General features: G+C 44.1%; 1 protein-coding gene across 1 annotated transcript; it reads left to right on the forward strand.

Annotated features, from left to right (window-relative positions):
* Window positions 1-3923: 3923 nt before the first annotated feature.
* Window positions 3924-19249, forward strand: Nudt7 (nudix hydrolase 7). The gene is made up of 4 exons (XM_021220626.1): window positions 3924-4043; window positions 5584-5737; window positions 14800-14958; window positions 18592-19249. The coding sequence occupies exons 1-4, from the start codon at window positions 3943-3945 to the stop codon at window positions 18952-18954; spliced, it is 777 nt and encodes a 258-aa protein (XP_021076285.1). The 5' UTR covers window positions 3924-3942; the 3' UTR covers window positions 18955-19249.
* Window positions 19250-24730: the final 5481 nt, after the last annotated feature.

Raw genomic sequence — 24730 nt, forward strand, 5'->3', positions numbered from 1 at the left:
ACATGCATACGCCTATCCTGATACATTTCACAGTGTAATGCCACAGCCACTCTGTGTGACAGCTTCCAGCCTTACAAAAGTCACAATAGCTGAAAATTTCCTGGGTGTAGTATGCATGAATGTGGATTCAAGTGCGCATACATGTGGACACACATGGGCATTTGTATATGAAGGCTGTATGTATAGGTGCATGCACATTTGTGTATGAAGGCGATGCACGTGTCTGTGTGGGTGCATGTGCATTTGGGTCTGAAGGCCATGCACATATATGTGTGGGTGCATGTGCATTTGGGTCTGAAGGCCATGCACATGTATGTGTGGGTGCATGTGCATTTGGGTATGAAGACCATGCCCATATATGTGTGGGTGCATGTGCATTTGGGTCTGAAGGCCATGCACATGTATGTGTGGTTGCATGTGAATTTGAGTATGAAGGTCATGCACATATATGTGTGGGTGCATGTGCATTTAGTTATGTCGCTCAGAGGAGAACCTTTATCCCTGATTGCTTTCAGCATCTCCCTGATGCCAACCGATTTCCTACCGTGCAGCCAGGGTCTCTCTACGGCCCAGATTCCTAGTTTCTCTTCTCTGGTGAAGAAGGGTAACTGCCATCTTGCTGCTAACCTGGCAAGGCCTTTCCCTGTACTTCCAGCAGTAGCTACAGGTGCGACATGCCTTTTTATCCCAGGCACACTGAACAGTGAGGCCCTCTAAACAAGGCTCCATAGCCTAGCTGGCTTCTGCCTACAGGGTTGTCTTCGTTGCCTTGGATACTTTAGTCCAGATGGAAGAGGACTAACACCTGGCTCTACCATTTGTTTGTTGTGTGACGTTGGGATTCTAACCCAGGACAAACAGCTGATGTGCATATTTTACACACCAAGACAGACCTGGCCTCCAGGTTCTCCCAGCATCCCTCAGTCCCTACCTATAACAGGACATACCCCATCCTCTGCCCTGAACTTTCCAGCCCAGAGGCTGGGCTTCCCCAGAGACTCATGCCTATATAATCCAGACATTTTGGTCTCTCCTCACTTCTCTCTTCTCTCCCCCTCTCTATTTTCTATCTCTGTGTTCATGCTGTTCTTTCTCTTTCTTAGGACTCCCCTCTGCCTCCCCCAACCCCCACCGTGACTTCTCTGGCCTTAATCCTTGGGATCAGTGAACCCACCCCGAAGATCTGCTTCCTAATAAACCTGCCTTTATATGTTCTAATCTAGCTTGAACTGGCTCATTTCAACAGCAGAGAAATAATTTATCACGTGGCAGGTGTGACGACACCCGAAACCTTTAAGTCTCAACTTGAGCATCTTTAAGGGCAAAGAGTCAGTCAACAAAAGTCTGAAGAAAAGAGGCTTCTCAGACGGAATTCTCAGCCTTTAGTTCAACTCTCTGAACCACAGTGATCGCCCCTTCCAATTCACGTAGTAAATGACTCGAGATGTAGGTTGTGTTTGCAGTCATTCCTCAAGACTGAGAGGCCTGAAGGCCAGGGCTCTGTGTCTCAGACATATAGCCCCGTACTTCTCACAAGCAGCCATGTCACGGGTATTGCACGAGGAGTCATTTATTTCTCCCTCATGGTCAGACACACCTAATTCACAGGCCATTTGCTTCTCTCGGGTGTGTTGAAATACACGGGCTCAGAGGTCAGAGAGATGGATATTTTTATTTTCTAATCAAGAAAGAGAGGATAGCAAGGCCGTCATTGTAGAAATAGCCCTGTTTATTGTTACTCTGAGGAATTTTTTTCCTCACTTTCACATGTCTGTGCATGTGTGTGTGTATGTTGTGTATGTTTATGTGTGTCAGTGTGAGTACATATGTGTAGGTGCATTTGGTGCCCTGAGGTTGATGCAAAGGTAACTTAATCAAACTCAGAGCTAATTGATATGGCCCGTCTTGCTAGTGGTCTGGGAATACCGTCTTTACTCTCCCAGGCTGAAATGATAGATAAACCAATATGCCTACCTGGCACTCCTCTGGATTCTGGAGATCCTTCCAAGCAAGAGTTTCAACCACCAAGTCATCTCTCCAGCACCCTGCTCTGAGGATTGAGACTGACATAGTAGATGGAGTGTTAGTATTATTAGGTCAGTATTCTTAGGATACCATGTGTCCTTGGTTTGGACCCTTCCCAGCTGTTCCTGGTATTGCACTGCTCAGATAACCTGATAAACCACAAGATGCTGGGTTAGTGATTTCAAAACAGGGTTTCTCTGTATAGCATCCCCAGCTGTCCTAGAACTCACTCTGTAGACCAGGCTGGCCTTGAACTCAAAGAGAACCACCTGCCTCTGCCTTCCAAGTGCGAGATTAAAGGCGCGTGCCATCATGCCCAGCCAGGTTTAGTGCTTTTTAAAAAGTCTTGGGAATGGTGGTTGGAGAGTTAGCTCAGCATTTAAAAGCACAATATATTGTTCTTTCGGAGGACCAGAGTTCAATTCCCAGAACGCACATCAGGCTGCTTATATGTCTATAATTCTAGCATGCATACAAACAGACATACCTATATACATAAATAAAAATAAACTTAAAATCTCGGGAACTGTGGTACAACTGTTCCCTTAGCTATAATGGGATTCTCATGAATTCTGAGTACTCTTGTTTTTATGGAATTATTCTTCCATTAAAAAATAATATAATATACAATGAATTATATTTTTTTACTATACTGATGTAGGGATGAATTCAGTTTTTGACTCAGTCTTATATATTACTTAATTTTACATTCAATTTCTTTGAATTTTAAGAGAAGAAAAGAAAAATAAAAAAGAAGTAGAAGACATGAATTGGGGAGGCAGATGTGGTGGTGGGGGGTTCTGAGAGGAAAAAGGAGAGGTATGGAAGGTGGATGTTATTGTAATCATTTACAATAGATACATTGTACTCACGTGTGACACTAGGGAAGAATGTATGAACTGGAAAGCACATCATTAAGTTTGTGTGTCAGACACTCTGCCAGTCTTTAGAGAAGCCTGTCTTGCTCCCCTCTCCCCCAGTCTTAGTTCCTACCAGCCTCCCTGATCAGCTCACACTCTCTCAGCTCTGTGTGAGGCGATGGAGCTTACTGGCCTGGCTCTCCCATCGCTAGGCAGTTCATCCCTGAAAACAGGTGCAGGTGTCAGACAGCAGCATCTACCTACACTGGGGACCTGCCACCCTCTTGAGATTTAGTAGGTGTGTGCTTCTGGGAAGTCTGCATTGCAGCAGGACACTGGAGACATTGATACTGGGGTGGGGGTGGGGGTGGGGGTGGGGAGAGCCCAAGTCCCCAACCCTCCACCCAGCCTCCTTTTCCCTTCCCAGCCTCTGAGCCTGCCTACCTGAGTTTCATTCCTGAAACTCACAGGGTGGAAGGAGAAAACTGATTCCTGAAAGTGGTCCTCTGAGCTTCATACATGTTCTGTGGCATACACACACATACACACACTAGTAAGTAAAGTGTAATTTTGTTTGGTTGGTTGGTTTTGTTTGGTTTTTGGTTTTTCAAGACACGGGTGTTTCTCTATGTAACAGTCCTGGCTGTCCTGGAACTCACTTTGTAGACCAGGCTGCCCTCGAACTCACAGTGATCTGCCTGTCTCTACCTCCCAAGTGCTAGGATTAAAGGCAAGTACCACCATGCCCGCAAGCGTAATATTTTTTTTTTAATTAAGTAATGTTTACAATTGCTTATTGCAAATTTTCTCACATGCTCCATGGTTTTGAAGAAGTCCACGCTATTAGACAGCAATCTTTTTTTTTTTTTTAGTGTATTCAACACTTTAAACCCGGTCAGCACCACCTTCGGACCTAACTCCGCCCCGAACACGCCCCACCTATAGGCCCTGTCCCTCCCAAGGTCTAGCACCTTGGGGCCTCTTTGAAGGGCCCCGCCCTCAGCCTCTCCTCCCGGCGAAGTCCCCGCCCTCATTTCTGGCTGGGGCTACTAAGCGCATGCGCGTCACAACTATTTGCTTCCTGAAGTCTCCAGCCGCTGCTAAGAAAGGTACTGCAGGGCCGATGCAGCGACCTTGTGGACTCCCGGAGCCTGTCAGGTAAAGCTCTCTGGCTCCAGGCACCGGAGCCCGACCTAGCCGGGCTCCGATCGATCACTGCGCAGGCCCTACCTATCCACCCTGCAGTTCAGGCTCCTCAGGGCTCCCCTCCAGCCGGAACTTTGCTCTTCTGCTCCTGGGGACAGAGTTGGGGTGGCTTCTTCCACCCATGATCGAGGTTCTTAGTTAAGGCATTGCTGTTCCCAGCCTGGACTCACGTATACTACAGGGCTGTCCTGAGAACTCAACACAGAATGGGCCAGCCCTTTTCAGAGCTGTTACTCCTATTTTGGTGGTATAGTCTTGAAACAGACTTTTATTTTCCTGCTGCCTCTGGGCCGTTCTAGGGGCTGTTTAAAAGCCTTTTCTCTCTTTAGCTTGCTAATTGTCTTTTCTGGACAGAGGCCTATGAGTGTTGGCTGTACTGTGTGCCAGCTTTCATTGGCCCTTTCCAGGACATTTGATTGGTTTGCAGCCAGCTCTCTGTCACATGGACGGGGCAGGGGGTGCTATATCTAAACTTTGGTGGTAACTATTAGTAATGGTTCTCAAAGTACAGTCTCAAAGTACAGCTGCCACAGCAGCAATCTTGTCCCTTTGGAAGTTGGATCAAGAGCTCATGCTCAGGCCTTACCTCAAAGTCACCGAGTCAGGTTTTGGGGTAAGTGCTGGAGGAATCTGTTGGATGCCGCCTTGTAGCAGATCCTGTGGCTGTTTGAGTTTGAGAATTGCATTTACAAGGTATCTGGGTTTGTGAATGGCGGAAGGACCAGGCAAGCCTCAGAAGGAGATTTTTGGCACCCCTGTCCTGTCTTCTTATAGCAATAATTTTTCCTCCAAGGCACTGGGAACAGAACCAGGGCCTTCCTTACACAGCAAATGCTCTACTACAGAGCTGCATCCCAAGCATTCAAGGCTGTCCTTGAACTCACTGTGTAAACCAAGGATGCCTTGAACTTATCATCCTCCTGCCTCAGCCTCCCAAACAGCTGGGACTACAGTGAGGTCCAGTTTATTTACAGATATTAAAGTTTATTGTGGAAATGTTTTACCATACAGACTCACTGTTTGGTTTGGTTTCTTGAGGTAAGATGCCACGTGTCATAGACAGGCCCTGAACTCACCTTGTTGTTGAGGATCGCCATTAACTCCAGGTTCTCCCACCTTTGCCTCTCACAGGCAGGCATAGCATACATGCATAACCTGGCTTACACTGGGGATTTTAAATTTAAGTTGCCTTTCAAAGCCAACTCTGTATGCGACGTGGGCTTGGTGTTTTTGACTCACTCAGTCTTGCCAACACATGCCATTTAAATCACATGCCTGTGATTTCTGCCAGGTTACTGAAAAACTATAATGGGACTCAGAAATGAAATCCAATACACACACACACACACACACACACACACACACACACACACACACTCGTGCGCACTTCTCCCCCCCTCACCCCTCCCCCGACACACACATAGATTGGCAGGGCTAGGTGCTTGCTGCCGAAGCTCTGCTTACTCAAGATTTTGTCGTGTCTTCCTCTTAGAAACAGTCTGATAGATGATGCCAAGGCTCGCTTAAGAAAGTTTGATGTCGGGACCAGATATTCTCACCTATCCTCTAATAAATACTCTGTCCTTCTACCACTGCTGGCCAGAGAAGAAAAGTTGTACTTGATGTTCACAGTCCGCTCAGACAAGGTAGGTGACAAGACACTTTTGTGACATCGCGGGGCTTTTATAAAGCCTTCTGTCACTGCGCCCTCATCTCAAGGCTGCTATTATCAAGTGAACTTTCAATCTCATGATGAGGAGAGGAGGGAGAGGATAATGGACGCAGGGGATGAAATGGGATTTTTGTTTGTTTATTCGGTGATTTTTTGAGACACTGGTTTGTTCGCTCTGTAGCTCAAGCTGGCCTTGAGCTTACGACATTCTGCCTTCCTCTGCCTCCCAAGGGCTGACTTTTAAGTTTTGGTGTTCATTTATTTGTGTGTGTGTGTGTGTGTGTGTGTGTGTGTGTGTGTGTGTGTGTGTGTACATGTGCATGTGTGTGTGTGTGTGTGTGTGTGTGTGTGTGTGTGTGTGTATCTATACATGATTACAGAGACCAGGGGAAGACAATGAGTGGCCTCCTCTGTTACTACCTGCCTTGTTATCTTGAGACAGAGCCTGTCACTGAACTTGGAGCTCGTGGTTTTAGTATAGGCACAGCTCGAATGCTGCCACAATCTCTCTCCACCGCACCTCAGAAGTGGAGGCTCAGATACGCACAGCCATGCCAACCTCGTAAAATGGAGATACAAACTGGCACAAGCAAACATTTTTTTACTCATTGAGCCACCTCCTCTACCCAACATAGCACTTTCAAAAAGAGGTTTTAGAAAAAAGAAGAAGAAAAGAAACTTATAGGAAACAGAAAACACTCTTAGACCAGGGTTTCTTCATGTTAGTGCTTAAACAGCCTTTGGGTCCAAATTACTCTTCGTTAAGGGGCCTTCTTGTGCTCTGTTGGATATTTAGGGTCGTCTTGACCTCTACCATGTCAACAGCACACACAGGCACTTCTGTGTGATGACATCGTGTCTCCAGACAGTGCCAGTAATCCTGGCAGAGTAGGGTTGAAAAATCACCCCATCAAGAATGACTAATCCACCTTAGGTAAACTAGGACATACTGTCAGTGGCCTAGCCCTGAAGCCAGTGGCCCGTGTTGAATGCAGGGGTAAAGTTATGAACCCTCTCAGTTCACAGCAATACCAGGCTAAATGTCCCTGTCTCTCCCATGTTGATGCCCTTCCTTACTGTTGGAAATATTTCCCAGAGAGAGTTGAAGAAATGGATATTTCAAGGTCATCCAAAGAGAGAAATAAACAGAACACAAAATAGCATGGCCTTTCAAGAAGAATAATTTAAAAACTTGTCTCACTGACAGCATATGTCTGTAAATAAAGAAATAGGTTAATAAATACCCTGATTCATACTCTTTGGCATAATTTACTCTTATTTTGTGTGCATTGATGGTTTTACCTGTGCGAGGGTGTCAGAAGCCCTGAGACTGGAGTCACAGGCAGGTGTGAGCTGCCATGTGGGTGCGGGGAATTGAACCCAGGCCACCAGTGCAGTGTGCTCAACTGCAGAACGCTCTGTCCAGCCCCTGGATACACTGATTTCAACAGAACTGTGGTGATCCTCTTTACTGTCGAACAAGCAAGTGATACACGTCTGTGTAGTGATCAAAATCCAGTTTCTCAAAGGAGAGAACTGAAACCAGGGAAATGGGATCTGTTCTCAGCTCTGCTCCTAAGCACAGATGAAGTGCTTATAACCCTTTCTCCACCGCTGCCCCCCCCCCCCCTCTCTCTCTCTCTCTCTCTCTCTCTCTCTCTCTCGTGTGTGTGTGTGTGTGTGTGTGTGTGTGTGTGTGTTTTGATTATCAGAAAAACAATAAAGCCAATATAAGACTAAAGCCTCTGGCCAGTGGTACTGATTTGATAACAACAGTTATGCCTGACGATTATAAAGGTCATTCTTATTATTTACTTTTAATTTTTTGAAGATTTATCTCTGTGTGTGTAAGAGTGCTTTGCTGGAATGAATGAATGAATGAATGAATGAATGAATGAATGAATGAATATAGGTGTACCACATGTGCTCAGTGCCCACATAAGGTCGGAGGAAGAGAGTGTGAACACACTGGAACTGGAGTCCTAGGTGGTCATGAGCCACCATGTGAGTGCTGGGAACTGAACCAGGGTCCTTTGCAAGAACAGCAAGGCATTTTTAACTGCTGAGCCATCTCTCCAGCTCCTCGAGGTCATTTTAAAAAACAGTTAATATCCAACAGAGCACAAGAAGGCTTGCTTCAGCACAGCAGAACATTTATTAAGAATAGACAGAGTTCTCAGGAACCCAAAAGGTCCTTGTTCCCTGTTAATTGGAGTCAAGGTGGAAGGCCACTTGAATTGAATTGGCATGTTTTTGGTCTCTTTGAAGAGCTTTCAAAACACATTCTAAATCAGGTCTATATTTCTATCAAGCCCAGTGAGTCCTAGAGGACACCCCTGTCACTGGCTACTGTTGTGTTGAATGTGCAAACAATAAATCACATTTGAGAGGTGATGTAACAGGAAGTGTGTGTGTGTGTGTGTGTGTGTGTGTGTGTGTGTGTGTGTGTGTAGAACAAAGGGTTTATTCTCAAAATCCCCACTCATACTCATGGTGGAAAATCCACAGTAGCAGGATCTTGAGGCAGATGAGAAGCAAGGAACACTATCATTCACTGCTGAACTTGCATTTTCTATTTTCCACCTTATACAGGCCAGGATCCTTTCTCCAGAGAATAGTTGCACCCATATTAATTAAAATCACTATGATAGTCCTTCGCAATTTACCCAGAGGCCCATCACGCAGGGGATTAGACTATATCTAATAAAGAGTGAACACTGGTGCACTTCCTGTATGCAGCAAAATGCTGGGTCCTGTTTACATATCCAGTCTGTTAGTCTACGCCTTTTTATTGGGGAATTAAGTTCATTGATGATAAGAGATATTAAGGAATTATTATGATTATTGCTTCCTTTTATTTTTGTTGTTAGATGTGGAATTATTGTGTAGTTATCTTCATTTGGGTTTGTTGAAAGATTACTTTCTTGCCTTTTTAGGGCGTAGTTTCCCTTCTTGTATTGGTGTTTTCTATCTATTATAGTTTGTAGGGCTGGATATCTGGAAAGATACTGTGTAAATTTGGTTTTGTCATGGGATGTCTTGGTTTCTCCTTCTGTGGTAATTGAGAGTTTTGCTGGGTATAGTAGCCTGGGCTGGGATTTGTGTTCTCTTAGGGTCTGTATGACATCTGCCCGGGATCTTCTGACTTTCATGGTCTCTGGTGAGAAGTTTGGTGTAATTCTGATAGGTCTGCCTTTATATGCTACTTGACCTTTTCCCCTTACTGCTTTTAATATTCTTTCTTTGTTTAGTGCATTCGGTGTTTTGATTATTATGTGATGGGAGGAATTTCTTTTCTGGTCCAAACTATTTGGAGTTCTGTAGGCTTCTTGTATGTTCATGGGCACCTCTTTTCTTCTATAATTTTGGTAAAGATATTTACTGGCCCTTTAAGTTGGAAATCTTCCTTCTCATCTATTATCCTTATGTTTGGTCTTCTCATTGTGCCCTGGAATTCCTGGATGTTTTGAGTTAGGAGTTTTTTGTTTTTTGCATTTTCTTTCACTGTGGTGTCAATGTTTTCTATGGGATCTTCTGCCCCTGAGATTCTCTATTCTATCTCTTGTATTCTGTTGGTGATGCTTGCATCTATTAAATCATGATCCCTTTCCTAGGTTTTCTCACTCCAGGGTTGTCTCCCTTTGTGGTTTCCTTATTGTTTCTATTTCCATTTATAGATCTTGGATGGTTTTGTTCATTTCCTTCACCTGTTTGATTGTGTTTTCCTGTAATTCTTTAAGGGACTTTTGTGTTTCCTCTTTAAGGGCTTCTAGCTGTTTACCTGTATTCTACTGTATTTCTTTAAGGCGTTATTTATGTCCTTCTTAATGTCCTCTATCGCCATCATGAGAAGTGATTTTAGATCCAAATCTTGCTTTTCCAGTGTGATTGTGTATCCAGGACTTGTTATGGTGGGAGAATTGGGTTCTGATGATGCCAAGTAACCTTGGTTTCTGTTGCTTATATTCTTATGATTGCCTCCTGCCATCTGATTATCTCTAGTGCTACCTGCCCTCACTACATCTAACTGGAGCCTGTCCTTCCTGTGATCCTGGTTGTATCAGAACTCCTCAGAGTTCAGTTGTCTCTGGGATCCTGTGATTCTGGGATCCTGCGATCCTGAGATCCTGGGTGTGTCAGAGCTCCTGGGATTCAAGCTGCCTCTGGGTCCCTGATATCCTTGTGTGACCAAGCTCCTAGGATCCTGGGATCCTGTAGTCCTGGGCATGTTAGAACACCTGGGAGTGGATCTTCCTCTGGGTATTGTGGGACTGGCTGTGGAGTTTGTGCCCAAGGTCTGCTCAGGGCACCAGCTCAGACTGGAAGGAACCCGTGCCACTGGTCAGGCTGAGTTCCTAGGTGTTTGGGTCCCGCTGGTCTCAGTTACTTCTGGTGTTGGGGCAGATGTTGTATCCTCCTCAACTCTGATCCTGTGATCCTAGGTGTGTTAGAGCACCTGGGAGTGGAGCTTCCTCTGGTTGTTGTGGAACTGGCTGCAGAGTTTGCATCCAAGGTCTGCTCAGGGCACTGGCCCAGACCAGAAGGAACCCATGCCACTGGTTGGACGGAGTTCCTGGGTGCTCGGGAGGAAGTGCATTTTTTAAGCCTTTTGTAAGACATGCTGCAGTAGACAGAAAATGTCCCAGCCTTCCTCTCCCTACTTCGGTATCTGTCACTGATGAGATGTGTGAGGCCATGGCTCCTGAAGCAGATCCTGTAGAACTCTTCATTTATAGCAGGGAGGAACTGCCCATGTTTTATGTCTTCAAATGACTTGCGCAGGGCTGGGAGTTCTGCACAACGGCAGAATACTTCCCTAGTATTAACAAAGCCCTAGCTCAACCCTCAGCACTGCCAAATAAAATGAATGGATGAATGAATGAATGAATGAATGAATGAAAATAACAAGCTTGCTAAGGCAGAGTAATCAGCTATAGAAAGCTAAATAAAATTCATAACAGCCTTAGTCCTCTCAAAGGACTGTAACAAAATACCTTATACTGGATGGCTCATGAGCAACAAACATTTCCGTGCTTGTGGAGGCTGGGGAGTTCAGTATCCAGGCATCTGCGGATCAAGCACTTGGTGCTGTCTTCTCTTTGTACTTCACAGATGATGGTTTTCCCTGTGTGCTCATGGTACAAAAGGAGCAATAGGTGTCTGTGCACTTCTTTTATAAATGCTTTAACTCATTGATAGAGCCTTGCTCATTATGCTTTCCCAAGAACCCCAACACTGAGTGGTATTGCCCTGTGACTTAGGATTTCAACACTTGAAGAAACAGATATTCAGACCAAAGCAGGCTTCTAGCTTTCCTTTCAAAGCTCTGTCACCCCCGGTGCTAAAAATGCCAACAGGACATCTCAGTTGAACGCTGGACATCAAGAAGTGACATTAGAGGACCTCATTATATCACCCTGTCTGGGAGCTAGACACAGCTCCACTCACAGCAGCCTCAGCTCATGTAACCACCCTGTGGTTCTAACAGGTGCATGCTGCTGTGATCTTTGCACACATTTGGCAAGAAGCTGGCCAAAGAGTCCTGCTGAATCAAGCTCTACAATGACATAGATAGGTGAGGTTGTAAGAGAAACTGGGTTGGACTGGCTGAAAAGAGAGGGATGAGGGATGCACCTCTCAGAGATGAGAAAGGAAGACATGACTGGAATGTCACACATGGAGACACATGGTGCTAAAACCAGTAAGGACTGGAGTTGGGGACATGGGTGCAGAAACAGAGAAAGAGATGACTCCTTGGTCACATTGTGTTTTAGCAAATGCTATCTATCTATCTATCTATCTATCTATCTATCTATCTATCTATCTAACTACCTACCTGTCTATTTATCTATCTATCTAATATGTGTGTCTGAGTATGAACATGCATGTGCTGTGGCCTCTTGTAAAGGAGCCAGAGGACAACTTTTGAGTCACTTCTCTTCTTCTACCTTATTACTGCGCAGGTTCTCGCATGACGTTATCTCTTAATTACCCTGCTACAGGATCTCAAACACTGTCCTTTTGTGGGAAATATTAAAAAAAAAAAATGAACCTGCCAACTCTCCACGGGGCTGGACTATGTATGCTTCTGCGCGCCTGCCTGCCCACCAACGCTCTGGCCACGCAGGACTACAGGACTCCCACCAGGCCATCTCTTTGGTGCCCCCCTACCCCCAGTTCCTCTTACTACCATGCACCCCAAGGTCAGTCATCACATCGTAATACGCAGTACCCTGGTAGAATCTAGACTCTTAAAACTTAATTAACCAATCAGATTTATGTATCAATAATATCGCAATTTACAAGAAGCCAATATAATAATTTCAGAGCCAATTGATAATGATAAAAGATTTTTCCCAATATTTCTAACCTTGTGAAATCATAGCTACTTGGTGGCTGGAAAATGCCACGTGGGTACTTGTCCACAGCTATCTTGGTTCTCCTCCTAGCCTGAGACGCTCCTCTCTTGGCTACTCTTAGCTCCGCCTCCCTTTCCCTGACCAATCACAGGCCTCCCACTGCCCTAGTGTGATTGGACAGGGGAAATCCTAAAACACTGCTCTTTGAGCTTAATCCAGATAGACTCACATTCTGTAGGATTACTGATTAATAGAGCAAAGTCCAAGCTCCTGGCCAGTTCTCCTGCCTCGGCCTATTTGTAAGGACTCTGGAACTGAAGACGTATGCCATCAGAGGCAGCTTTTTATGTGGATTCTAGGGATCAATTCTGGTCATTGGGCCTGCATAACACACGCTTTTACCAGCTGAGCCATCCCGGTGGCCCTTGAAACTCATAATAAATAAATGGTGTGATGATTAAGGATACAGTGTCTAGAATTGAACTGTAATTTATAACTCACTGTGTGAACGTCGTCAGGTAATTTAACCTCTTGGTGTCTTATCCTTTCTGGGAAAAAAGAAATAATGGTAATGGGATCACCATTATTAATAAATAATAAGCAAATTATTAATTTATTATTAATTATTAACTCATTAATAAATAATTAATAATTCTAGTGTGGTTTGTGTGCCCATTAACAGAAATACTTTGTGATCTGTACAAACAAAGGAATGCTGTCTGGCCATACAGGAATGAAGCCCTGGCCAGGGATACAACATGAGAAAACGTCACAAATGAGATGCAGAGACACATGAGGTCACATGCCATGTGTTTCCCATGAAACTGGTAATCCATTCAGACAGAAAGCAAAGACCAGGGAGTATGGAGAGTGTTTAATGGATGTGGTTTCCTCTTGGAATGGGGAGAGCATCCTGAAAGTAGGTGTTAGGTATGGCTACACATCATCATCATCATCAAAATAATAATGATAATAATAATAATAATTATTATTATTATTATTAATACCATTACGTCTGATCCCCAGCACTGCCTAAAACAGGGTGCAGTGGTGCAGACCCTGATCCCTGCAATGAAAAGATGAGCAGTAAGGTCAAAGATCAAGGTCATCCTTAACTATATAGCAAATTTGAGGCCAGACTGGGCTGTCTGATACCCCATCTCAATTTTTCCCCAAACATAACAGCTTATAGAAAAATCCATACAAAACATATGCCCTGAGAATGGTAAGCACCCATAAAGGATTTACCAAAATCATCTCTTAATAGCACTGTCTTTATAGTGTCCTTTCTTTTAGCTTTTATAACCCTCATTGGTGTCTGTCTGCTTCCGTGTTTATGTTGTCTTTTACAAGCATGTAGAACAAAAATATCGGGAATGAGAGAAATCTGAAAGGTTAATACTGTAAGATGTATTTGTGTATGTGTGTGTGTGTGTGTGTGTGTGTGTATTTGCATCTGTGTGGAAGTCAGTGATCAACATTGGATGTCTTAATCACTACTTATTTTTTGAAAAGTTTTTATTGACATTTTCTTTTAACAGTTTGAGAGGGTGGGGTTGAGGGCAGAAAGGAACCTTTGTACATGGCTGGTAGGAACATAAATTAGTCTAGGCAGTATTGGAAGTTTAAAAAATAAATTAAGCCAGATATTCCACTCTTTTTAACCAAAGTATTTCAAACTAACAAATCACAGAGAGATTTCCATGTCAATATTCCTAGCAGCACTAGTCACAATAGATTAACTACAGAATCAATGTAGATGGCTACCAGTGGAGGGATGAATCAGGAAAAATGTGGTGTGTGTGTGTGTGTGTGTGTGTGTGTGTGTGTGTACATAGCATTTGTAAGAAAATGAATGCAACTGGACTCAACCATGTGTGTGTGTGTGTGTGTGTGTGTATATATATATATATATATATATATATATATATATATATATAAAATCTTGAATAAATAGCAACACTTAAAACATATCAATGAATTAAAATCAGAAAAAATTTTATGATCTTGTAAGTTTGCCAAACAAGATAAACCTGCATCTTTAGGTGTGTTATGCATCCAGTGTTATATTTCTTCAAGTACATACATTATTTATATAGTTAAATTATGACTTCCATTGAGAATATTCTCATAGCATATAGGTACTAGATATAATATATTAAAAAATCTTATCTAAGGGGTATATTGTAAAATATAAAAGTAGCACACACACTACACAAATAAGTAGCAAACTTGAATTTAATTTTAATATTGAGTAAAAATGTTTTTATGGTCTCATGATACGGGATTTTTTTAAAAACAGACATTTTCCAACATTTCTAATAAAGTTATTGGTGTTTAAAATAACAAAGTAAGATGTGAATGTGCATGTGCACATGTGTGTATGTGTTGAATGTGTACACGCATGTACCGTGGCGTTCATGTGCGGTCAGAGGATATCTTTCAAGCATCATACTTTTCTTCTTCCACCAGGTTGGGTTGGGATTCAAACTTATGTGTGCCCTTCCCTGCAGAGTCCATCTCACCAGCCTGGTGCTTTAGTGTTTTGTTTTGTCTTAAGGATTCAAGGAAAAAACACATCCTGGACTCTGTAGATGCTGAGTCGATACTTGTTGAATGCCTAAATGCTTCTAAAACTGCAATCTTGCTTAGTGACTTTGTCCTTTCAATCTCCCAGCTGAGAAGGGACCCCGGAGAAGTCTGCTTCCCTGGAGGAAAGAGGGACCCGGTGGACACAGATGACACAGCCACTGCTCTCCGTGAAGCCCAGGAGGAGGTTGGGCTGCATCCCCACCAAGTGGAGGTGGTCTCTCACCTGGTGCCGTATCTGTTTTATGTAAGGACTGGCATGGGCCCGCCTGAGCTCTCCGGGGCTTCCACATAATTCCCAAGAGCACTGGGTGCAGAGCCAGGAGAACTGAGTCCTTGTGTGGACTCTGCTCCTTGTGAGCTCTGTGGCCCTTCACACTCCATCCAGGAAGAAAGAGGGGAGCCACCTCAGTGAGTCTCAGACTGGTGCTGTGGAACTCTGGGTGTACTCAGAACTGTCCCATTGATGTTCAGGTGGTGTGTACTTTTCTCCAGGACACACAGATTTTAAGAACTCAGTTGAAAATAATGCACTAGTATGCAGCATACTAAACTGTATCCCCTTGGAGGGGCCCAGTGTTTTCTGTTGAATGTCATTCATTTTTGATGCACGCCTTTGGATAGAGTCTTCTTGTCACAGGACTAGATGCCTTTCTCTTCTCAGCATCATCATACATACTGCCCTGTATTGATTGTCAGGTTGCTGTGGTCCTTGGATCTGTAGTGATGTCTCACGCTTGATGTTATCATGGCAGTTTTAAGATATACTAGATGTCCTTCAGTTTCAGTACCTCATGGTTAAAGAATTTTAAAAGAAGATTTTACTTTTATTTATGTAGATGTAGCGGGGAGACTAGGCATCTAGAATCCCACAGAGGCCAAAAGAGAGTGTCCACTGAAGAACTGGAGTGATAGACAGTTAGGAGCCACCTGAGAAGGATGCTAGGAACCCGCACTCTGGTCCTCTATGGGAACAGCATGTGCTCTTTACTGCTGAAACACCTCTCCATCCTCTGGGCCCTTCTTGGTTAGACGAGGATAAGAGTCTGGGAGGAGAACAAGAGTATTTGACAAGCTGCCTAGAAACTGCTACTGTTTGCCCCTACACTCCTATGTGGCTTGGGACTTCTACATCTTATAAACCAAACAGCGTAGGAAAGCCTGGAGCTGGGAGAGCCAGCTTTCATTGGCTATTGCGGATGGACTTTAGGGGGATCTCTTGTCAATTTTAACTTCTATACCAGCATTATTTTTTTTTTATCAGTATAAACGTAGTATAACGGTTTAAATGCATGCCCAGAATGATGACAGATTAGAAGTCATCTGTTTTCATGTCATGGTACCCAGGATCTCCCATGATGCCTGACACTGCTGTGATACATTGGCCACAATTAAGAAACAAGGTTAGAACATTACTATGAACTAAACCCACACTATTTTAGCTACTTTTCCTATTGTCTTCCCTTCTGTCCTTGACCCCATTCTACATTTGAGATTGTATCCAGTTGACAGATACACAGAGACAGGAAGACAGAGATAGGCAGAGAGAAGAGAACATAAATGAGAGCGAAATATGGCAGCTTCCTCCTCTTTAGACACATTTTCTAATGGGATGATTTTCAATCGTCTGCAAATTTCCCAACACATTTGGGGTAGTTGAGCTTAGGCCCTTGTTGACTGATTAAGATAATGTTGTTAAAAGTTCCTTAAGTCAGAGTAGCCTCATTTCCACTATCCCTGGGATTGTACCTGGGTGGACAGAATAAGGACGTTCACAAATCCCTCAGTTAGCTTTCTGCTGCTCTTAACAAAAAACCTGAGCTAAGCAACTTATAGGGTATGATGGTTAGTTTTAAACATCAAATCGCATCACCTGGGTAGATTCTGAACATAATTATCTAGATCAGATCAGATTGTGCGCTCTCTCTCTCTCTCTCTCTCTCTCTCTCTCTCTCTCTCTCTCTCTCTCTCTCTCTCTGAGGGGGGAGAGACAGAGAGACAGAGCAGGGCATGTCTTTGTAGTTAATGGATGCAGGAGTGCTCAGCACACTGTGGGCAGCACCATCCCCTAGGCAGGTGGTCCTAGGCTCTAAGAAAGCTACCTAAGCATACACTAGCCCAAGAGCCAGAAAACAGCATCATTCATGGTTCTTGCCTCATTTCTTTGGCTGTGAACTGAATTTCTTGCTCAGAGGTAATGCTGTGTGGAATAGCAAGCAGGTCCTCCTTTGAGTTCTTATCTTGACTTCCCTCGGTGATGGACTATGAACTAGATTTGTGAGACAAATAACTCTTTCTGTCCCAAAGTGACTTTTGGTGAGAGTGTTTTGTCACAGCAGTAGATATGAAACTAGAACATAGAAGGAAGATAGACTTCAGCTCATAGATTTAGAGGTACTGATCCCATGGTTAGTTGGCCCCATGGCTTTGGGGTCTGTAGTCAAACAGCTCATTCTGGCATACCCTATTGGAGTTCTCTTGAGACCTCTTCATCCATCCTTCCATCCCTCTATGTGTTTCTGGTAGCCAGCAGCTCTCTGCTAAAACTCACCAATGGGTAGGTGGAGATAGCTTGAAGGGCATTTTACACACAGAGCGTCAGAAGTCCCTGGATTGACACCCTTGCCAAGGTGTCCTCCACCAGTAGCTGGGGCCAATCATGGAAGCCCAGTTCCTTGTCTCTAGCTACAGTATTCTCCACAACACCCTGCCTGTCATTGTCACTAAGCTGTTTTTCTCCCTCCTTAGCTTCTTACCACTTTCTCCCGGCAGCATTTTTGTAAGAAATCGCTTGCATTTAAGCCCTTGGCTCAGTATCTGCTCTAGGAAATCCCATGACCTCTGAAAGTGTGCCCTTAATTGAGACCCAGCGAGGCTGTGGGTCTTGGTGACCTGTGACTTCAGATTTACAGATTTTCTATTTACAGATAGGGCATTTAGGGTCTATGTTTCTCTTGTCTCCTCTCTATCCAAAGGTTGTCATTCACCCTGGGTATAGATAATTGTATGGCCTGTTTCCATTCTTAGACGTTCTTTGGCTGTGTCCCTACCATGAGAGGTTCCCATAGGCCTGTATAACCTTCTCTGGACACCCATCTCACAGTGTACCTGCCTCTGGGTTTTCCCAGTCTCTTTTTGATGACTAAGGAACTTCAAACTAGAGGCCATACCTGTGTTCAGTCCCTGTCTCCCTTGCAGGCTTTCCAGTAGAGGTAAAGACCCTCAATCCAGTAGATACTCAGGGCCATTTGCAAGCATTTGTACTTCCTAAATAAAACATTACAATACAAATATGTATATTATAAACATGTAGTGTATGCCCCAAGTAATATCATGCCACTTTTCTGCTGATATGACACCCTCCCCCTGTTCACAACAAGAGGAAAGGGTACGTGACATCCGTGAGAGTTTAATCTACGTGTCTGTCAGTGAGAAGTAGCCACTGTGGAGTGTGGAGTTGTTTGCAGATAATGTTTCTGCCTTGCTCTTGCATCTTTACTTACACAGAAGGCTCTCTAAAGTAGACATACTCACACAAATTTGATTCCTAAGTCAAGTGGATCATGGTTTTAATAACATCATTTCATAGCCATTACAATCATACCAGTATTTGTGTGTGTGTGTGTGTGTGTGCGCGCACGCACACACACACACACACACACACACACACACACACACTTTCAGAGTCTTCTGAGATGCCAGTACAGGTGAAGGATCTTTCTCACATGGGGGACATATTTGTGTCTGGATCGCCACCCCAGCCCACTTTATGCCGTATATCATAGCTTTGTTCTTCCCTCTCCTAGAAGTGGCCTGAGTTTAATATTTGAAATGGTATCACTATAATTTGTAATTTGTGAACTTTGGTTTCTGCCTTCAGAATGATGAGTTGGTGACCCCCGTAGTGGGTTTTCTAGACCACAACTTCCAGGCCCAACCTAATGCTGAAGAAGTGAAGGAAGTGTTCTTTATGCCTTTGGACTATTTCCTCCATCCAAAAGTCTACTACCAGAAGCAAATCACACGCTCTGGCTATCGTTTCGTCCTGCATTGCTTTGAGTACACAGACCCTGAGACTGGTGTGAAGTACCTAATCAAGGGAATGACCGCAAAACTGGCTGTGTTGGCTGCCCTAATTATTTTGGACCAAAGTCCTTCCTTCGAGATTGATCTTGATCTCCATGACCTGATACCATCTTGTGAAAAGACCTTTCTTCGTAGATATTTTTTAAGCAAGCTGTAAAGACCCCGAAACCCAAAAGAAGGTACACGAGGTTTTTGTGTGAGCTTATGCTCAGAACAACAGTGTTAGCAAGCGGCATCTGACAGGTGTGAATATTTTCCTACAATGTGGCTGGCTGTGAGGGCCTTGCCTGACTTCCTGTTGCTGCTTTAGAACACTAAAAGTCTTTCAAAACTGGAAAAATGCACTGACAGGGGAGTATAATTTTACTCATTAAAAAATGGCACCATTTTTTAGTCATGTTTCGTCATGTTATCTGTCACATAGTAGGCACTTAATAAATATTTGTCAAATATATGGCTTGCAGAATTCATCTTATTTTAGAGTATTTGAAATATGTTTTTAATCCATTGTTTTATAACAAAAAACTTCTGGCTAATGGTTCAAACCTACCCTCCTGTGCCTGTCTCACAAGCATAGGGCTCTGAGTTTTATCGCCCATGTACAATGGTCCAGGTGTGGTGGTGTACACTTGTTATCCTAGAATTGAGGATATGGAACCAGGCACCTCTGAGGGTTTCTGTCCAGGCAACCTACCCTGCTTGACAAACTCCAGACCAATGAGAGCCTCTGTTTAAAAAAAAAAAAAAAGGTTGGGGGTGTCAGAGGAATATCATATAAGATTGATGTTCACACAAATGCCCACACATGTCCACACACACACACACACACGCACACGCACACGCACATACACACACACACACACACACACACACACACACACTTTACCCTCCCTTGATTCTGTGATAGTAGAGGTTAAGCTGAGTCAGCAGTCTCCCCAGGAGCTTTGCCATCAAGTGGACCCCCTGGGATTCAGTTTGCAGCAACAAGGTGATGTAGGAGAAAGATGACTTTGCCCAGTTACTTTCGTTCGATTCAAGAGAGAAAGGCAGCTCGCCAGGAGCCCCGCTTTCTGTCTTCCGTGAGCTACAGTGTAGGTATATCTGCAACCCAACCATGACCAGGTGGGTGGGGAAATTCCGCAAGGGGATGGCAGAAAGCAAAGAATGGTCAGCGCCTGGCTCTCTGAGTGACTCTGAAGCCAAGCAGCCTGTCATGGGTCAATGATAGATGACAGTAATAAAATTCTGTCATCTTTCTGCATTGTCATTTTGAGTCCTTTCATTACAATACTGCTGCAACCCATATATATATATATATATATATATATATATATATATATATATATATANAGAGAGAGAGAGAGAGAGAGAGAGAGAACAAGATGATATTCATCCAAGTCCAAGGGATTGGAAGCAAAATTGACATCCCCAGCTCTGACTCCCTGCGTGAAAGCCTCTGTGACCTGTGTGGGAGGGGGCAGGACTTCCCAAGCAACAGAAACAGATGAACAGGAGGAGCCCATGGACCTCCAAATATAACCAACCATCTCCCAGTGTGCTGATGGCAGATAAAACACCTATTTCAAGCACAAATCCCAAATAGGAGATACACGCATTTCAAACTGCATGCTTTGAGATCTCCTGCCTCCTCAGTAGCCTTCACCACAGACCATGCCTCCACCCCAGCAGAGATTTCTTTGTTTAATTAGGATGTTAACTGTGCCAAGGTCAGAGAGGCTGGTAAGTGAAGCCACATAACCACAACTCCACGATGCTAATTTCACATCCTACTGGGAAGTATTATTAGATTTTCATAACTATAGCTGAAACCTGATATTCTCCCTAAACTTATCTGTCTGTCAGAAAAGTGTCCATTGCTGCTGAGTTTTGGGTTGTATTTTTTTTCCCCCCTTGAAGTTGGCGGAGGCAAGTACCCAGTCCACTGCTTTATGCTCATCAATGTTTAAATGGTGCAAATCTGGATCCAACCAGGAAAGCAGATGTTGGGTGAGCATCCCCATTAACATTCTGCAACTAGCTCTGCATGAGCAGGCCTGAGCCATTTCTGGACAATTACAGAGGCATTTGCAAATGTGTATTTACAATCTGACAGCAGTGTAATTGCTGGTTAGATGGCTGACCTCTCTGGTGGTACAGAAAGCCTCCCTTCACACTGTTGATGTGAACTACACAGGCCTTGCCTACTTTCCGGAAGGCATTGGGGCAGCTGAACTCTACAACCCGAAGACACCCAAGTTAGAGTGTGGATATTTACTAATAGCAGCCTTATGGTTCCTGTCCTTTATTAATATTTTATTATAGCTATGTTCAGGGCTCTAATATAAACATCAAATCTAGATCAAATCAAAAGAAGTTTTGGGGGCTGGAAAGAGAACCTCATGAGCAAAGTTCTATTCTTAGAACCCATGGGATGTTTGTTTGTTTGTTTATTTGTTTGTTTGTTTGCTTTTTAAAAAGTTAGATACTTGTTTGCAGTTGCACGGCTAGGGAGGGGAAGCAGGCAGAACCTCATGAGGCTCATTGGCAGCCAGCAAAACCAATCTGGCAGACTCCAGAGCCACTGAAAGACCTTGTCTCAAAATATAAGACAGTTAGTATCGTGGTTGCTATCCAAGCATAACAAGACAGTTCAGTTTTTGTTAAGTTAGTTAAGTGTTTGCTGCCCAAACAGAAGGAAATGGTTAAGTTAATAAAGTGTTTGCTGCCCAAGTATAGACATCCAAGTTTAGATCCCCCAGAACCTATATAAACCTGGACATGGCAGTATGAGTCTGTAAACACACTGCTCGGGGTAGAGAAAGTAGATGATGTTACAGGCTTGCTTGCTAGACAGTCTAGTTGAAATCCTGGCCTTCACGGTCTATGAGAGACCACCAAAAATAACACAGAAGTGATTGAGAAAGACTCCTGGAGGTCCGTACCTGGCTATCCGTGTGCAATCATGTGTTGTGTGCATACCTGAGAGCACACCATCACACCACACCCATATGTAAACAAAGATGACTGACTACCACCTAAGGAATGATGCCCAAGGCTAACCTCTGGCCTCCAAATACATATGCACATGAACATTCTCATTCTCTCATTATTGGTATGGTGTGGATCTCAGGGAGTCTACAGTGCTACTGACCAGATTAGCCTCAAGGATAATAGCAGTCAGGGTAATTAATAGCAGTCAGATGCACACACTGCTGAAGACCTCATCACCAGGAGGATCCGGGACTTCCTTTTCCATCCTGTCATGATGGCTGTAAGAACCATCTGTTAGAACTGATGTAAACACAGAAGAGCAACCTGTTTGCCAAGTTATAAAGCCATCTAAGGTGCCCATCAACAGAAGAATGGATAAAGGAAATGTGGTGTACAGTGGAGTTTACCTTAGTCATACAGAGGAAGGAGATTGTGTCCTTGGTGAAGAAAAGGATAAAACAGGTGAGCATACTGCTAAGAGAACTAAGACTCAGAAAAGAGAGGTCACGTGTGTGTGTGTGTGTGTGTGTGTGTGTGTGTGTGTGTGTGTGTGCCACGCGCGCGCATAAGAGAGAGGGGCCCGGAACATTACATAAAAATACAAGTGGGTACACCCGGGGATCCATCCCATCATCAGCCACCAAACCCAGACACTATTGCACATGCCAGCAAGATTCTGCTGAAGGGACCCTGATATAGCGGCCTCTTGTGAGGCTATGCTAGTGCCTGACAAACACAGAAGTGGATGCACACAGTCAGCTATTGGATGGAACACAGGGCCCCCANTGGAGGAGCTAGAGAAAGTACCCAAGGAGCTGAAGGGGTCTGCAACCTGTAGGTGGAACAACAATATGAACTAACCAGTACCCCCAGAGCTCGTGTCTCTAGCTGCATATGTATCAGAAGAGGGCGTATTCAGCCATCATTGGGAAGAGAGGCCCCTTGGTCTTGCAAACTTTATATGCCCCATAGAGGGGAACAACGCCAGAGCCAAGAAGTGGGAGTGGGTGGGTAGGGGAGCAGGGTGGGGGAGGGTATAGGGGACATTCAGGATAGCATTTGAAATGTAAATGAAGAAAATATCTAATAAAATAATTTAAAAAAATACAAGTGGGTAAATCCTGGCTAGTTTTATGTCAACTTGACACAGCTTAGAGTCTCAACTGAGAAAATTCCTGCAGACGATCAGGCTATAAACAAGCCTGTAGGGCATTTTTTTTTTTTTTTTTTATGAGTGGTTGATGGGTGAGGGTCCAGCCCATTGTGGGTGGGGACAACCCTGAGAGGGTGGCCCTGGGTTCTATAAGAAATATGGCTGAGCAAGCCACAAGGAACAAGTGACTAAGCGGCACCCCTCCACGGCCTCTGCATCAGCTCCTGCCTCCAGGTTCCTGCCCTGTTTGAGTGCCTGTGCTGCCTTGCTTTGAAGACGCCCAGTGATAGCATAAGCCCAAGAAGCCCTTTCCTCCCCGTGTTGTTTCTGGTCATGGTGTCTTGTCATAGCAACAGTGACCCTAACTAAGACAGGGGGATATTTGGGAAGAGTCAGGAGAGGAAGGGGAGCAGGTAATGCAAGCAAATTGGTCCAAGAAAGTTATGATATGCTTAAACAAAAATTGCATTATGAAACCTGTAGCTTCATGCCTTTTCCTTTTTTAGAAATGTCTCAGGAAAAAAAAAAAAAAAAAAAACAGTGCCCTGGCCCACAATTCCTAAAAGAAGTCACTATTGGGCCATCAGGGTCACATGCCTGGATTCCAGCAGCCTGTGACAAGCAGGAGTCAGTGTGTTCTGTTCACATAACTCAAAACATCTCCTGTCTCCACTCTCTGGATTTTGTAAGTGGTTCTGTCAAGGAGACAGCCTCAACGTCGTCTCTCTGTAGCCGACAGCACTAGTCAAGGACAGGAGGCTTAAGTGTGGGCACCGCCTCCATCACCACCAGCCGTGACTCAAACGAGGTTTCCATTCTCCGATGGAAGAACATTCTGTTTAGCGGATTTGCTTCTCTATTGCTGTGAAAAGGCACTGACCAGGTTTATTTCATCTTATACTTTCAGGTAACATTACGAAGGAACGTTAGAGTAGGGAACTCAGTGGAGGAACCTGGAGGCAGGAACTGAAGCAGAGACCCCGAGGAATGGTGCTTACTGGATCACTCTCCATGGCTTGTTGTTCAGCCTGCTTCCTTGTACAACCCAGGACTCCCTGCTTGGCTGGTACCATCCATACTGAACTGGACACTCCATATCAATCATAAATAAAAACAGTACTCTACAGATTTGCTTACCAATGGAGGCAATTCCTCAACATAGGCTCTCCCCCCCCCCCCCCCGTACGATTCTAGCTTGGGTCAAGTTGGCAAAACAAAGCAAAACAAACAATCCAACCAACTAACCGGCACAGATGTCAAGGTATAAAATAAACCAATACACACAAGAATCTGCAGATAGTAAAGGCTTATTTTCTTATCATCTACTAAGTATGGCTCTTGTTTTGTGGTAATAGGATTGAACCTAAGCTTTCATACTTTCTAGACAAGTACAGAACCCTAAACTACAGCTCCACCATTTAACCCAGCTCGACTTTTTTGTTTGTTTGTTTGTTTTTGTCTTTAAAGATTTATTTATTATTATATCTAAGTACACTGTAACTGTCTTTAGATGCACCAGAAGAGGNTGTCAGATCTCATTACAGGTGGTTGTGAGCCACCATGTGGTTGCTGGTATTTGAACTCAGGTGGTTGTGAGCCACCATGTGGTTACTGGGATTTGAACTCACGACCTTCGGAAGAGCAGTCAGTGTTCTTAACCACTGAGCCATCTCTCCAGCCCCCAGCTTGACTTTGAAGTCATCTTACAGCCTAAGGTCTTGAACTTGCCACCCTCCTGCCCCTGTCTCCAAAGTGGCTAATTATAATATTGTCATAATTATAATGTATA

The sequence above is a fragment of the Mus pahari genome, chromosome 20 (genome assembly GCF_900095145.1).
Source record: "Mus pahari chromosome 20, PAHARI_EIJ_v1.1, whole genome shotgun sequence".
NCBI lineage: Eukaryota > Metazoa > Chordata > Mammalia > Rodentia > Muridae > Mus > Mus pahari.

Bases quoted from the DNA above. Each gene is read 5' to 3' on its own strand.
- Nudt7 (XM_021220626.1), top strand. From the start codon at position 3,943: ATGCGCGTCACAACTATTTGCTTCCTGAAGTCTCCAGCCGCTGCTAAG. The intron at 4,044-5,583 runs GTAAAGCTCTCT...TCTTCCTCTTAG, and splicing joins GGACTCCCGGAGCCTGTCAG to AAACAGTCTGATAGATGATG. The intron at 5,738-14,799 runs GTAGGTGACAAG...TCAATCTCCCAG, and splicing joins TCACAGTCCGCTCAGACAAG to CTGAGAAGGGACCCCGGAGA.